Here is a 15,892-nt window from a genome sequence, read left to right as displayed (position 1 = left end):
ACTGTGTAAGGAGCCTTGGTGAATTTTTGCAGTTCATCTAGTAGATAGAATGCACTACTGCTCCCATGCACCAGCGGTGGAAAGAGTGAATGTTTGTTGATGTGGTCCCAATCAGGTGGGCTGTTTTATCTTGGATTGTGTCAAGCTTCTTGAGTGTTGGAGCTGCACTCAGCCATGCAACTGAGGAGCATTCCATCACACTCCTGATTTGTGCCTTGTAAATAGTGAATAGGTTTTGGGGAAGTGGGAGGTAAGTTATTCTCTGCTGGATTCCCAGCATCTGATTTGATCATATCACTGCTGTATTTACCTGGCGAGCCCAGTTCAGTTTCTGGTAATGATAACCCCCACAATGTTAATAATGTAAAATTCAATGATGTTATGTCATTGAATGCCAAGGGGGTAAAGATTAGATTCTCTTTTATTGGAGACAGTGATTGCCTGGCACCTGTGTGGCATGAGTGTTACTTGTCAGCCCAAGACGGAATACAATCCAGGTCTTGCTGCATTTAAACATAAATTGCTTTGGTATCTCAGGAGTGGCAAATCGTGAGTGAACATTCCCACTTCTGACCTTATGATAAAGGGAAGACGATTGATGAAGCAATTAAAGATGGTTAGGCTTATATCAGTATTCTGAGGTATTTAGCGGTTCTTGTGATGCAGGAGACCTGGGTTCAATTCCAACTTACTCCAGAGGTGTGTAATAACATCTCTGAACAGGTTGATTTCAAATAAAAGGTATCCTGAGAAACTAGAACTCTTGTGGCACAGTGGTGGTGTCCCTACCTCCAAACTCAGAGGCCCAGTATCATGTCCCACCTGCTCCAGAGGTGTGAACAACACCTTTGAGCAGGTTGATTGGAAAATTCCCACCTGAGGAGTTCTGAGTTCACTGGCTTGATTCTTGGGATGGCAGGTTGACGTATGAAATGAGGTTAAGTCAGTTAGGATTGTATTCATTGGAAGAATGATAGGTGATCTCATAGAAACCTATAAAATTCTAACATAACTCGGCAGGTTAGATGCAGGAAGGATGTTCCTGATGGTGGAAGAGTCCAGAACTAGAGATCACAGCTTGAGGATGAGGGGTAAACTTTTTAGGACTGAGATGAGGAGAAATTTCTTCAGTCAGAGAATGATAAGCCTGTGGAATTCCTTACCAAGAAAATCGTTGAAGCCAGAACATTATGTTTGCAACAAAGAGATGTCTATAGCTCTTGTGGCTAAAGGGATCAAAGGATCTGGGGGAGAGAGCAGCATTAAGATTTTGAGATCACTGAAAAGCCATGTTCATATTTAATGGCAGGCTTGAGGGGTCAAATGGCCTACTCCTGTTCCCATCTTCTATGTTTCCCACCTGCTCCAGAGGTGTGTCATAACATACCTGAACAGGTTGTTGAAAATATCTATCCTGAGGAACTCCTGTCATGATGCCCTGGAGCTGAGATGACTGACTTCCAAAAACCAGGACCATCTCCCTTTGTACCAGGTACCGGCAGCAAAGAGTTTTCCCCTGAATTCTCATTGATCCTATTTTTGCTTGAGCTCCTTGATGCCAAACACATTTAAATGAAGCTTTAATGTCAAAGGCAGCCATTTTCACCTCACCTCTTGAACTTTCCTTTTTTTGTCTATGTTCGAACCAAGGCTGAAATGAGGTCAGGAGTTGATTGGTCCTAAGTGGAAACCAAACTGAGTATCAGTGAGCTGTTTATTGCTTACTAAGTGCCACTTGACAACAGTGTTGATGACCATGACCACTTCCAGCAATTCACTAAATGATTGAGAGTAGCCTAATGGGGCAGTAATTGGTCAATTGGATTTGTTGTATTTTGTGCATGCATGAGAGACCTGGGCAATTTGCCACATTGCTGGTTAGATGCCAGTGTTGTAGCTGTACTAAAATAGCTTGGTTTAGGTTGTTGCACATTTTGGGGCACATGTCTTCAGAAATATTGCAGGAATGTTGTCAAGACCCCTAGCCTTTACAGTATTCAGTGCCTTCAGCATTATCTTGATGATACATGGACTGAATCATTTTGGCTGAAGAATGACATTTTTATGTTGGGGACTCCTAGAGGAGGCTAAAGTGGATCATGTACTTGGTATATCTTGCTGAGAGCTGTTGCAAACACTTCAGATTTTATCTTTTGCACTGATTTGCTGGGATCCCCTCCTGTACAAGATGGGGATATTTGTAGAGCCATCTCTGACAGTGAGTTGTTTAGTTGTTCAACACAATTCATGACTGGATGTGGCAGGACTGCAGAGTTTAGATCTGATTTGTTAGTTGTGAAATTGTTAGCTCCGTCTAATACCTTGTTTGGAACACATGTAGTCCTGTCTTGTAGCTTCATCAGATTGACACCTCATTTTTAAGTATACCTGGTGCTGCTGCTGGTATGCCCTCTTGCACTCTCCATTGAACCAGGGTTGATCTCTTGGCTTGATGGTAATGGTAGAGTGGGGGATATACTGAGCCATGAAATTGCAGATTGTTTGTGAGCTTGATTCTGTTGCTGCTGATGGCCTACAATACCTCATAGAAGTCTAATCTTTAAGTTGTTAGATCTGCTTGAAGTCTGTTCCATTTAGCACAGTAATAGTGCCACACGTCACGATGGAGGGTATCGTCAACGTGAGACAGAACTTTATCTCCACAAGGACTGTGCAATGGTCACTGTAACCAACGCTGCCATGGACAGATGCATTGGCAGCAGGTAGATTGGTAAGGATGAGGCCGTGTGTTTTTCCCTCTTGTTAGTTCCCTCATTACCTGCTGCAGACCCAGTCGAGCAGCTATGTCCTTTAGGACCCTACCAGCTTAATCAGTAATACTGCTGCCGGGCCACTGTTGCTGGTGGACTTTGAAATACCCCACCCAGAGTGTATTCTGAGCCCTTGCCACCCTCAGTGCTTCCTCCAGGTGATGTTCAACACGGAGGAGTATTAATTCATCAGCTGTGGGAGGACGGTACATGGTAATCAGCAGGAAGTTTCCTTGCCCATATTTAACCTGTTGCCTTGAGACATCCTGATTTCTGTAGTCATAAAGTAATTTAAATTAAGAAAGACAGGAAGAGACTCAGGCATATCATTATTACCGACAGGAACTTTTCGATGATATGGTCTGTTTCTATGTTGTTTGTCCAATTAAATTCTAGACTTTTCTCTTTAAATATCCAAATTCCTCCCACCTTGTAGCTTAAAGCTCTGTCCACAGCCCTGCTTACTGGTTGCCAGGACACTGAACCCAACCCAGCTTACATGGAGCCCATCCTAATGAAACATATCCTTCTTTCCCAGTACTGTTGTTACTGTCCTGTGAATCTAAACTGTATTTTTCATATCACCTTTTAAACCATGCTTTTGATTCTCTAATCTGCTTGACCCTATACCTGTTGGCATGTGGCTCAAGTAATAATCCAGAAATTATTATTTTTAAGGTCTTTCACTTTCATTTTTTCTTATAGTTTCAAGGTGTCTTTATAAATAAAGACATTCCCACTGATATGGATTTTATCAAATTAAACTTTAAAATAAAAGGTTTAAATGTTTTGCAAGAGCATATCAATATAACACTCTTAAGTTACAAGTACCTGTGAAAAATAATTAGCATTCTTGTCTTTATAAAGACCCATCATCTTATTGGCATGGCAGTTAAGTATTTAATTTATTCAGGTACTGGGGATTCAGTCGTGCACCTATACATAGAAAGAAAGACTGCACGGCCAGAAAGTCCAGTTTCAAGTGTCACTTGGCCCAGAGGTGTGTCACTGCATGCCTGAATACGTTGATTAAGAATATTATATAGGAACAAACAGAAACTGTAGTTATTATGTTACAAAAGTCATTCAGACAAATGCCACCATTTGTGTGCCCTTCTTGAAAATATTTAGCTATGCAAAACTTACTATGTAGCTTTTCTCCCACTGCTAATCTAATCTTCCCTGTTCAGGGATTTTAAAGAAGGAAATAAAAGAAAATATACTTGCTGGAGTAGAAAATATGCCTTGTGCATGCATCTCATACTTTCATGTTTGCCATTTGTGAAAATAATTTATAATGTTTTAGAGGAACCTAATCTTTGCAAAAGATGGGACTTTGTAGTGTAGGGGTACAAGTAGATAAAACTTTGAACTGTATAAAGTTGAGATTCCAGCTTTATCCTTCATTACATTGATACGAATACAACAATCTATGCCATGATTTCCTTTTATCTCTGGAAGTTTAAAAATTGACATATATTGTCTTTTATTTCTGTCTAGAATGTTCAAAGAAGGACTTTGAGAATGTCTGCAAGTAGTTCTTTACAAACCCTCTCCAAAGCAATTTGTAGGACTCAGTCAACCAGCTTACTCGGTGGTGGAATGATGTTCTCAGAATTACCACAAATCGACACTCTCACTGAGGGAGACTTAATCAAATACAACGTTCCTACAAATACCAGTAAGAGAAGCTCAGCTGAATGGAGGAGACAGTTTTGTTGTGTACTGGGGTCATTGCTTGTAACTGAAACACCCTTTTTCTAGTGATATTTAAATATTTTATTTCAAAGAAATGAAAAACAAACTGATGATAAAATTAATGTTTGGCAATTTGGGTAGAGCATGAATCGATTACACAATGAGCCAAAGTTTGCTTCCCCTCAGGTGGGTCAATGAGTGGTTGAAGGAGATAAAATTGAGTTGAATTCCACAGTTACCTTTTCTGGTAACACTCACCTGCTCCCAACAGTACTGCAGTTTTAAATATGAAAGACAAATTATTGGGTGCCACATCCATCTTTAGGCCAATTAAAGCCCTTAAGTAAACAATTCATGGCAGAGGAACCAGATTGAAATCTGCCAAGTTCCATTCCTCAGGCTATAGTTGGGAAAAAGATGGGGTATCTGTTTTATAGGCTCCCTAGGTGCAGCAGAGAGGATCCCCTCCCTCTATAAGATCTACCCCACTACTGTGCACCCTGGACCCCACCACTGTGTCTCTCTTGCTAAAGCCTCCACTCTGGTCCTACAAAGATCTACATCCAACATTGCTCCAGTAATGATCTCTATTGGCATCTGCTGCAGTGTCAGCAGTGGCCACTGTTCCTAAGTGGTGCTGTTCGGGACCAGAAAGTTGCTGGTCATTAGCCAGCAGCTTTTAGGGGTGAGATATCTTCCCTTGATGGGAGCGGCAGTCTCATCATGAGATGATTAATACCCTGCCAAGTGTTAAGTGGCTGTGGGAGAGGTTGTTTAAGTGGGATGGGGAGGCTGGGGATTACAGGCTCTCCATCAATATTTTCATCAAAGGAGCAAAACCCTGGTGAGACATAAAATACTTCCCAGTGAGATTTATCCATTGTAGATTTACCAAGATGATGCCAGGAATGGGGAGCTTTACATGGGAGTTTCCAAAATGATGAAGGATTTTAATAGATCAAATAGAATAACACTATTTCGACTGGTTGGGGAATCTATCTGAGTCAGTCTTCAAGGGTTCAACGATCACTGATGAGCTTAGCAGTGATATATTCGATGGTCGAATAGCTTGCCGACTGTTATTGCCTTCCACATAAAGTAACAGTCAATGGTTGAATTTACAGGTGGCACAAGTCACATACATTAGTGTGCTCTTGTAAGGCATAGGAGAAAGGATAGCAGTAAAAGGAGGAGGTTTGGACATGATTACACTGGCCCTAATAACTATTAATGTGTTCAATCTGCTTATGAGAATGAAGATCGTGCTCCAAGAGATAATATGTTTTGTTGTCATTAATATTTCAAAGCGATATTGGATTTGCAGTTAATTTGTTGATTTAGACGTCCTTCTGGAATACCAAATGACCTAAACTTGGGCACTACACAAAATCCAAATTGATTAAAACCCATCTCTGTGACTGCTGTCATAAATGTAGCAAAGAATACCATTAAACTGACATATAGTCCCCGATATTTGCAGCCAAGCCAAACTTAATGGAGAATTTGGCAAAGCCAAGAACACAAGCATTCTACTGCATTTAATAACATGACACTATTAATATTTCAATCTTCCATTTTCTGCCCATTATACATATAAGTAGAGCTGTGAGTCAGCTGTGAAAGTATCTGGAGCAAGGTGCAGTTCATGGTTTGTGCTTTCTGAATCAATTTAAAACGGAGAGGTGGAGGTGGAAAGAACAGAGATTTAGGAAGGGACGGCATTGTAATATGGCTGAAAGAACAGCTGCTAATAATGGAGTGAGATGTAGATAATGTGAAGTAATCCAGTATTTAAGAGATACAGTATGGAGAGAACAAAGAACAATGATGCCTTATTACATTAAAAAAAAGGAAGTTTCATGAAAAAAGCTCATTGTATCTTTAAATGTCTGGAATCACTTCACTCTAGCCATTTTTCTGAAGTAACCTTAGTAAAAGATTTACTTTACATAAATAGAGGACCCTTAATTTTGTCTTTTGACTACATAGAGGTACCTTAAGTATTACATTAGTAGTAGGATAAATAAAACGAAATGGAGGCAAAGCATTCTTCTCAATCTTTAAAGTTGGTCTGGCTAATTGAGAAAAATAATGTAAAAGCACAAAGATGAAAGGTAACATGGTTTTGTGAAGGGTAGGTCATGCCTCACAAACCTTATTGAGTTCTTTGAGAAGGTGACCAAACAGGTGGATGAGGGTAAAGCGGTTGATGTGGTGTGTATGGATTTCAGTAAAGCGTTTGATAATGTTCCCCATGGTAGGCTATTGCAGAAAATACGGAGGCATGGGATTGAGGGTGATTTAGCAGTTTGGATCAGAAATTGGCTAGCTGTAAGAAGACAGAGGGTGGTGGTTGATGGGAAATGTTCATCCTGGAGTTCAGTTACTAGTGGTGTACCGCAAGGATCTGTTTTGGGGCCGCTGCTGTTTGTCATTTTTATAAATGACCTGGATGAGGGCGTAGAAGGATGGGTTAGTAAATTTGCGGATGACACCAAAGTCGGTGGAGTTGTGGATAGTGCGGAAGGATGTTGCAGGTTACAGAGGGACATAGATAAGCTGCAGAGCTGGGCTGAGAGGTGGCAAATGGAGTTTAATGCGGAAAAGTGTGAAGTGATTCACTTTGGAAGGAGTAACAAGAATACAGAGTACTGGGCTAATAGTAAGATTCTTGGTAGTGTGGATGAGCAGAGAGATCTCGCTGTCCATGTGCATAGATCACTGAAAGTTGCCACCCAGGTTGATAGCATTGTTAGGAAGGCGTACGGTATGTTAGGTTTTATTGGTAAAGGGATTGAGTTTCGGAGCCATGAGGTCATGTTGTAGCTGTACAAAACTCTGGTGCGGCCGCACTTGGAGTATTGCATACAGTTCTGGTCACCGCATTATAGGAAGGATGTGGAAGCATTGGAAAGGGTGCAGAGGAGATTTACCAGGATGTTGCCTGGTATGGAGGGAAGATCTTATGAGGAAAGGCTGAGGGTCTTGAGGCTGTTTTCGTTAGAGAGAAGAAGGTTAAGAGGTGACTTGATAGAGACATACAAGCTGATCAGAGGATTAGATAGGGTGGACAGTGGGAGTGTTTTTCCTCGGATGGTGATGGCTAGCACGAGGGGACATAGCTTTAAACTGAGGGGTGATAGATATAGGACAGATGTCAGAGGTAGGTTCTTTACTCAGAGAGTAGTAAGGGCGTGGAATGCCCTGCCTGCAAAAGTAGTAGACTCGCCCACTTTAAGGGCATTTAAATGGTCATTGGATAAACATATGGATGATAATGGAATAGTTTAGGTTAGATGGGCTTCAGATTGGTTTCACAGGTCGGCGCAACATCGAGGGCCGAAGGGTCTGTACTGCGCTGTTATGTTCTATGTTCTATGTTCTATAACAGATGAGGACGAAGGCCCAAAATATATGATTGCAGATTTTAACCATTTAACCTATTTTGGCCATTTATTACTTTGGCTTCAATTAAAATCACGTAACTGTTGTAATGGACAGGAAAGAAGATTACCTTAGAGTACACTGGGACCTTGATCAGATGGGAAAATGGGCTGAGGAATGGCAGGTGGAGTTTAATTTAGATAATTGTGAGGTGGTACATTTTGGTAGGGCAAATCAGGGCAGGCCTTACACAGTTGGACTGAAGGCTATGTTTCCGTGGTCTACATCTCTATTACGCTATGACTTTAACCAAATTGCTGGCCTTGCAGCCAATTCTCGTTTAAGATGAATACTGTTGTTTGATATGAGATATAAAGAAACTTGCTAATAGTTCTTCACTTTTGGCTGCACCAGCTCCCTTCTGCATGAACTTTTATCAGGATATTTTAAAAGCGCCAAATGGACCCTTGCTGTGGACCTTCCTGAAACCGCTGCTACTTGGTGAAATACTATATGCTCCAAGCACAATTCCGATACAGAGACTGATGGACAAGGTGAGAGAGTTCAATATGTTGCAACTGATGGTTTTATACAGTTACAATTTGCATTTCATATTTGGAGCTAGATTTTGAAATTGCACAATAATGTGAAATGATGGCTAGTAAACAAAAAAAAAGGCTTATCAAAAATAAAAATCAGGAAAAATGTAAAATGACTGTCCACTAAATAGCATACTATTGCCTGATTTACACCATCGTACACACTAAAAGCCCACCCATCGGATTTTTCCTTCATAAACACGTTTGGGCATATTGTTGCATATCTTCATGGCCATCCTATCTTCTGGCTCGGAGGTAGGGACACTAGCACTGGACTACAAGATCCCTACCTCTTGGGGTTTGCATGCAACCAGTGCCCTTTATTAACTGAAGGTACTAATTGTTAATTTGTTTTCTTCTCCCTTCTGTTTTGCTTAAGGATATTGGTAACACAATTTAAACATGTATGTAATTTAGCAAGATGACCACATTGATGAGAATGATTTTAACATGTCACAATGAAAAGAAAGCTTAGCTATTACACAAATTCTTAAAATCAAGTAAATTTGTGATTGAAAAGCTAGTATTAGCAATGGCGACCGGGGTGCAATTTTCCCCTCCTTAGATGGCAAGATTATTAGATCAGTTAGCCCTGGAGAGATACCTGCCCCTTTCTGTCCACTGCAGCAAATAACTGTTGGATGAGAAAGTTCACTGGGGACCATTTCAACTCACCAGGAATTGAGTCCCTGAAGCCATTGATAAATGGCCACTTAAAGGCCTCAACTTGCCACCAGCTTGTTTATCTCCCTTCTTGGCAGGTTTCCCAAGTGGGCCTCCATATGCCTCAAACTGGGACCAATTGGGGCTGTAGAAAACCATCCTGAGACCTAGCATCCAACTTCCTGAATCTCGTTTCCCTGCGACTTGCACTCTGTGAGGCCCTAAAAAAGACTTATCTTTTTGACATGGAGTCCCTTAAGATTAGGCCTCTGGCAGTGATATCTAGGACCTAGAAGCTATTGGTCTCTGATCATCTGGCAATTTCTGATGAGGCAGGACTTCAATGTCAATGCCTGCAATTTATTGAGACACTTACTGGTCAGCTTAACATACTGAATGGAGCATGATTCAGTGAGCTTTCTTGTTGATGGGGCTGTGAGCCAAACACTATCGGAAACACCTGCTCCCACACTTAGATTCATGGCTGAGGTTCTCTAGATTGCTATTTAAAATCCATCTGATTCACCATGTGTTCTTTAGGCAAAGAAATATACTGTCCTTATCCCATCTGATTTATGTGTGACTCCAGACCTACGCTAGTGTGGTTGACTCTTCTTTTTACCTCTAAACTTTTTTGAAAGTGGCACTTGCTACCTTGTGGATAATAGCGGTTTTCACAGATGAAGAACTGACTATAGTTTAACTATATGCTGTGTATGTGTGCAGGATATGAGCAAGTGCGTATGGTGTTTATCAACTTTGGAGAGTCTTAATGCAGGGTATCTACCAACCATTTTATAATTTGCTCAAACTTCCTCTTCATTGGTATTCATGTGAGGGGACATCTAGGGATGAATAACAGGCAGCTGGTCTGCTGCCATCTGTTGTATGTTCCAGTCAAAGTAAATGCCCCAGACTTTTCTCAATACACTCCAGTTTAACCTATTTATAATCTAGGAAACTGTCTGTTTTGATAACCATTGCTAGTGGTAATATGAATGTTTTCATTGTGAAAACATGTTCAGATTGGTTATGAATAGTAAAGAGATGAGATCTTCCCTAGTTTGTTTTAAATGCTTTTGGTAACCCAGTTGAGGAGACTTCTGGGCTGAATACAAAATGGACACAATTTTGCAACACATCCTGCCTTTGTGAGTCCAGAGGAGTACAGTGCTCATTCTGATCTCACAAATATGATGAATAAAATTCCAAGAATCTCCTTATTAGGGAGAGGCTTCCACTGGGCAGTTTACACTCTATATTCAAGTAGAAATGAAACTGATAAGCAGTACACACACTTCATCCATTTTTCTGTTATTGTTTCATGAAAGTTGCAGTTCAAAAACAAACATAAGACACTGTTTTGAATCCTAATAAACTCCTGCTTTTTTTTGTGGGTGTGCTAGGAATCCATTTAAAGTTTGGAAAAATTACTATGAAAGATATCGGGATGCAATCAGATTTTCAGTTGCAAAATAGACAAGATAACTGTGAAAATCTCTCATTGTCTTATGCCATTGCAGTGCAACAAAACTTCTCCAGAAATCCCTGGATCTTTAAGTAGATTCCATATTACAGCAGCTGAATGATATTGATGTAGTGCTTATTACTTTGTTCTGTGTTTTATTCAGTCCAACAGCATATTCAGCACAGTTAACGACCTGAAGACATATTCTGAAGTCTGGCTGAAATCGGCAAATGTTTTGCAGAAACAGGAAAACTTTAAGTCAAGTCAGCTTCAGGTATCTAAGAAACGAATATAACTTTGTTTGTGTAAAAGCGGAGTGAAAATGTTTGTTTTCATCATACTGTTTGGATGAACAACACAATATTGTCTCCATATATTAGGTCTGTACTTGATGGCAACCTTTTAACTTACTGTGACTATTGATGCATTCAGTTTATCTTCAAGTTCTGAATATAAATTTAGTCTTCAACATAATCACAAAATATGATTGATATTTTGTTTATAAGAAAGCTCCTTCTGTTTATATAGAAGGGGTCAGTTAGCTCACCCATAGACTCGAATGTGATGCAGAATAAAGCCAAAAGTGCAGACTCAATTTCTGTGCCAGCTGTGATTGTTCATGGATGCCTGTCTTCTCACCCTACCCCACACTTACTGAGTGGTTACCTTTGAACTATATCTAATCAAGTGTCTCCCTAATGGGGAGAGATTCCTATGGTCCTCTGTGGACTTTGGTCTCTTAAACATTCATGCATAGTATACAATATGTGGATTTTAGAAAGAAGTTAGAAGCTGGTTGTGTGGGCTTGGGAGACTGGAGGTGGCAAATTGGAGGGAAGATCTCCAGAAATTTGAGGCCTGTGACAAGATTAGAACACCAGATGACAATAGTACCACCCTTGTCAGCAAAATCAGGACTAGACCTGAGAGAATGAAGTACAGCAAGTACAGAGGGAAACAGGTTTGATTAGGTTAGGGAGCAGCAAGATTAAGGCAGCTAGTGTCGCAGTGGCAGTTCTTGAAGAGATGAAGGCTGGAAGAGCAAAAAGGAGGGGTTCCATGTGGAGTAGGAGTAATGGAGATGGCTAGAAGGGTCCAAGGAGCAGAGAGTGGAATTATGCCCAAAGAAATAGGCGCGGAGGTGAAGGTGATGGATGAAGAGTTCAACATCACAACATCAGAATTATATCCTGCCTTGTCTAGCCTGCATGTGGTTTCAGGTCCACAGTAACATCAGTTGCTTCTTAACTGCCCTCAGAAATGGCCTAGAAATCTACTAATTCAAAAGTAATTGAAGATGGGTTACAGGAAAACTCACATCCTACAAAAGAATATTCCTTCAAACTCTTTCAAATTTTACAGATGGCATGATGGAAGCATCAAGCAGTTGGTCCACATTTCAGCTTGTTGTGGATACTTACGGATTCCATCCCACCCGGCTATGACCTTGCTCATGGCAGATAGAGGCACAGGCCATGTGGGAAGCCTGGCAGCTTTATGGCTCATGTCAGGCAGGGGAAATGTGGGGAATTTCCATTGTGAATCCCCTGTGCCCATCGGAGGGACTTCCACCATGGTCACTTTTTTACTCTCCTCCACCCAGCCATTCAAACCTGCCTGGCACCCCTTCATCCCCATTGGGTCCCAGCAGTCTGATCCCAATAATAAGCTGAATCTATATGAAGTTCATTTTCAGGACTGCTTCTGTTCTCAATATGACATTGGTGCAAATCTCACCAAAAACAATTAATGTTGATGTCAGCATTAATTTGCCAAATGTTGCTTTGAGGGGCAGGTTCGCCTCAGGCAATTGGGACACCTGGCACTCTGTAAAATCCGGCCCCACATCTGACAAGGATCTGACTTTGTCTCCAAATTAAAGTTAAAAGGAATACTTTGGTGAAAAGTTATTTGACCTTTTTATTTTGCTTGATTCTGAAAGTGGAGTGCAGTGTCACCTTTGCACCAAATATATAATATATCATATTAATAATATGAGCATAGTTCTTTTAGTTATAAGTTTCTTGACATTTTTGATGGCTTTTCAAAAGTTCTGTGTCACTTACTTAATTCTATTCATTAGCCTTCACTTGCAAATATGTTTTGTTTGACAATGTGAAAGTTCAGGCCAAAGTAGAAAGTGATCTAGTGTCTGAGACATTTGTATATTGTTTAGTGTTAATGCATTATTTAGAAGTTCTCCTCTACATTTATTCCAGTGTGCCGATTTTAATATATATTTTTGACATCTGTAATAATCAAGATTAACGTCAATGAAACTCTTGTTATTTCAGAAGGCAATGCAGAATAATTTTATACGCAGTTTCATTCAGTCTCAACTGGATATTGATCTTGATAAACTTTTGGAACATTTACAACAATATGGTACAGTTTTCATTTTGTAGATATTTCTGCTGTGCCCTCTTATTTAGCTTTGTTTTAATTGCAATAATGTGTTTAAATGTATTCCATATGTATATACACTCTTATAGATTTTCTTCTTCAGTCACTTCAGGAGAAGAGAATGCTGATTTTTCTACTTTTACCTTTCTTTCATTTTTATAACCTCGAGCATTATCTGTTGATTTACTTTATAATTTGTACTCTCGATCTCTTCCTGTCATGTTTTGTTTATCTTTGCCATATTCACAACTTACTCTTGTTCATTTCCGCTATACTTTGATTTATCACATATTCCTAAATTTTCTATTGCCCCAATTATCTAGATTAAAATCGTCTATGTGCCTAGTTATGTGGCTCACTAGAAATCTTTCCCTTATTATGTGGCTTGCCAGAACAATAGTCCAGCACAGTTCAGATATCAACCTTCCAAGTGATACAGACTCACTTTCCCTTGTACTTCTGGTGCCCCACAAACCTCCCCCAAACTAATGTTTGACCCATGTATTGATTTCTCTAATCTGTTTGCCTGAAGTCAATTTTCGTGTGGCTCAGGTAATAACCCGGAGACAATTACCTATGAGAGGTTCTGCTTCTTAATTTGGTGCTTAGCTCCTATGCTGTCTGTCACTGGTACCTACATGGACCACAATAACTGGATGTGTCCTCTCCCACTATGAGGTTCCTTTCCAGTCCTGAGCAGATATCCCAAATCCTGATATCTTCCAAACAGTAGAGTCCTCTGGATTCTTTGCTGCAAAGTATGATGTCAATCCCCCTCATGATACTTCTGCTACAGTCACTACATTGCATTATTATGGCTTCCTGTTCCACAATGCTATGATCAATGTGTTCATCTACCCTGCAGCCACTCTCCCTTGTCCTTAACTACTGACAAACTCAGAAGACCATATCCTAAGGGACTATTTCCTGGTACAACATGTCCAGGTAACTCCCACCATTTGCTGATGTGTCTCCGCGTCTGCAGCTTGAACACTAGCTCAATGACTTTGAACTGAAGCTGTTCAAGCCACAACACTTACAACAGATGGATTTACCCTGGATCATCCAGTGCCTGATATATTGTGCAGCCATAATATCTTCTGTTCTGCCATCCTCATTGTGTTTTTCTTCAATTCCTAATAATTTTACTGAATTGTTTATTTTCTTTTTATGTACTTTTTTTATTCTTATCGCCAGCTCCTTTACTGTTATAAACTTTAGGTACAGAATGGACCTAGATTCTTTCCTTGTGGTAGTGAGAACCAATTCCTATGTATGAAAAAAATATAAAGAGCAAAGTCACATATCTTTGCCCTAGTGCCCTTACTCATTCAATTTCCAGCACCTTTTTTGTTCAAAGTCACGATCAGCATTTAAATCTTTATGTACTGGCAGAGCCCCGAGCCAGGTGGTTTAACTTTGATTTCATTCAATGCGTGGAAAATTATAAGCTATTTATTGTACAGGAGTGATCACTTTAAATTGGTGATTGGGCGTTAGAATCATCCATGGTGTAAACATTTCTGAAATATTGAATGTATTAATTGTTATAGATACTTATTGTGTTCTAGAAGTGAATGTGGGGAAAGATTCGGATGCATATTGCAACATGTATAATCACATAATGTTATACTTTCCGTTATCAATAAGTATTAGGTCCTCTTACATAACTTACCAATTGCATTTGAAGTAGACTTGGTAGATTTTTTATATTATAATTTATTTATGCTAAATTAGATTAATTTGACAATGTGTTATTTTTTCCATAATACTCAAGCTTCTGTGTCCTTTCTAAAGAATACTTGATGTATAGTCATGTGCTTTATCAATAATTAATCGGTAAATTGCAGCCTTAAACAACAGAAGCTAGCTAAATTGGATTCTGTTTTCTCCTTGTCATTAAAATCTTCTGTTAAGCATGAAGAGATAATCATTGTGGTCAGGAATATGGATCTGAGTAGGCATAGCCATCTTCCCAACAAAATGATTGGCTATCTATCAAATGAATTATCAACTTCAGTACCTGTATGTCTTAGTTCAAGAATGTACCACATGATGGGGTACAAAACCACAAAGATGAGAACGTCTGAGGCTTGATCTTCACTCTGGTAAGAGTTGATTAGAAAAGCAGCTCAGACAGTATTGTTAATCTGAATAGCTTTATGTTGGGGAGAAAGAAGGCAGCTACCACCTTAGTGTGATCGCTATTGTGAAAAACATATATGTTGATATAATCTGAAACCTAGATTGATTTAACAGTAGTTTCATATCCTTTGTGGCTAAACATCCTGTGCGCAAACACTTGTAGGTTTCACAATTTGGAATGAACAATTGAACCTGTACTGAGGGGCAATCCATAATAAGAATTTATATTTTCAATGTGAGGAGGAAGAAAGTCAAAAGACAAGAACAAAAATAATAATGATCTAATTAACTTAAAAATTGAAAACTTTACATTTTTCAGAAGAAGCAATCTCTGAAGCAATGAATGATCCAGTAGTACAACAGATCACTGTCCTCTCACAGCTGATGGTGAATATCTCATCCTGCATATTACTAGACCGCTTTAAACATCTAGAATCTAAGGAAGAACTGCATCAGAAAGTAAAAGAACTAATGGAAAAAAACACATTCCTAGCAAGTAAGTGCTTGCTACATTTATCATCCAAGAAAAAGACTGTGTCTTAAAATTTTAATTTTGCACTGAAACCTACGCTTATTTTTGGCTAAGTGCCAGTTGGATCGAATTTTTTGGAGGGTTTAAAGCTGCAAGACCTAACAAGATTTCTCTTCACATCTCACCAAGCCTGCCTCATTAAATATCTTCCCTGAACAAAAGCATCTCTCTTGCCTGGTCTTACCACATGCTGTTCTTAGACCAACTCGCCACTCAGCAGATATCTACC

The 15,892-nt window shown here is 39.7% G+C and overlaps 1 protein-coding gene across 1 annotated transcript in view; it reads left to right on the top strand.

Moving 5' to 3' along the window:
* Positions 1-15,892, top strand: part of LOC109912449 (ATP-binding cassette sub-family A member 13-like) — a 268,159-nt gene that overhangs the window by 120,342 nt on the left and 131,925 nt on the right. The window contains exons 25-29 of the mRNA XM_048608185.1: positions 4,272-4,452; positions 8,268-8,407; positions 10,747-10,857; positions 12,878-12,968; positions 15,451-15,627. Of these exons, the coding sequence (XP_048464142.1) occupies positions 4,272-4,452; positions 8,268-8,407; positions 10,747-10,857; positions 12,878-12,968; positions 15,451-15,627 (700 nt within the window). The remainder of the gene's footprint in view (positions 1-4,271; positions 4,453-8,267; positions 8,408-10,746; positions 10,858-12,877; positions 12,969-15,450; positions 15,628-15,892) is intronic.

The sequence above is a fragment of the Rhincodon typus genome, chromosome 2, assembly GCF_021869965.1.
Source record: "Rhincodon typus isolate 14 chromosome 2, sRhiTyp1.1, whole genome shotgun sequence".
Taxonomy (NCBI): Eukaryota; Metazoa; Chordata; class Chondrichthyes; order Orectolobiformes; family Rhincodontidae; genus Rhincodon; species Rhincodon typus.
The sequence above is the reverse complement of the archived record's forward strand: the minus strand, read 5'-3'. Positions and strand labels throughout refer to the sequence as shown.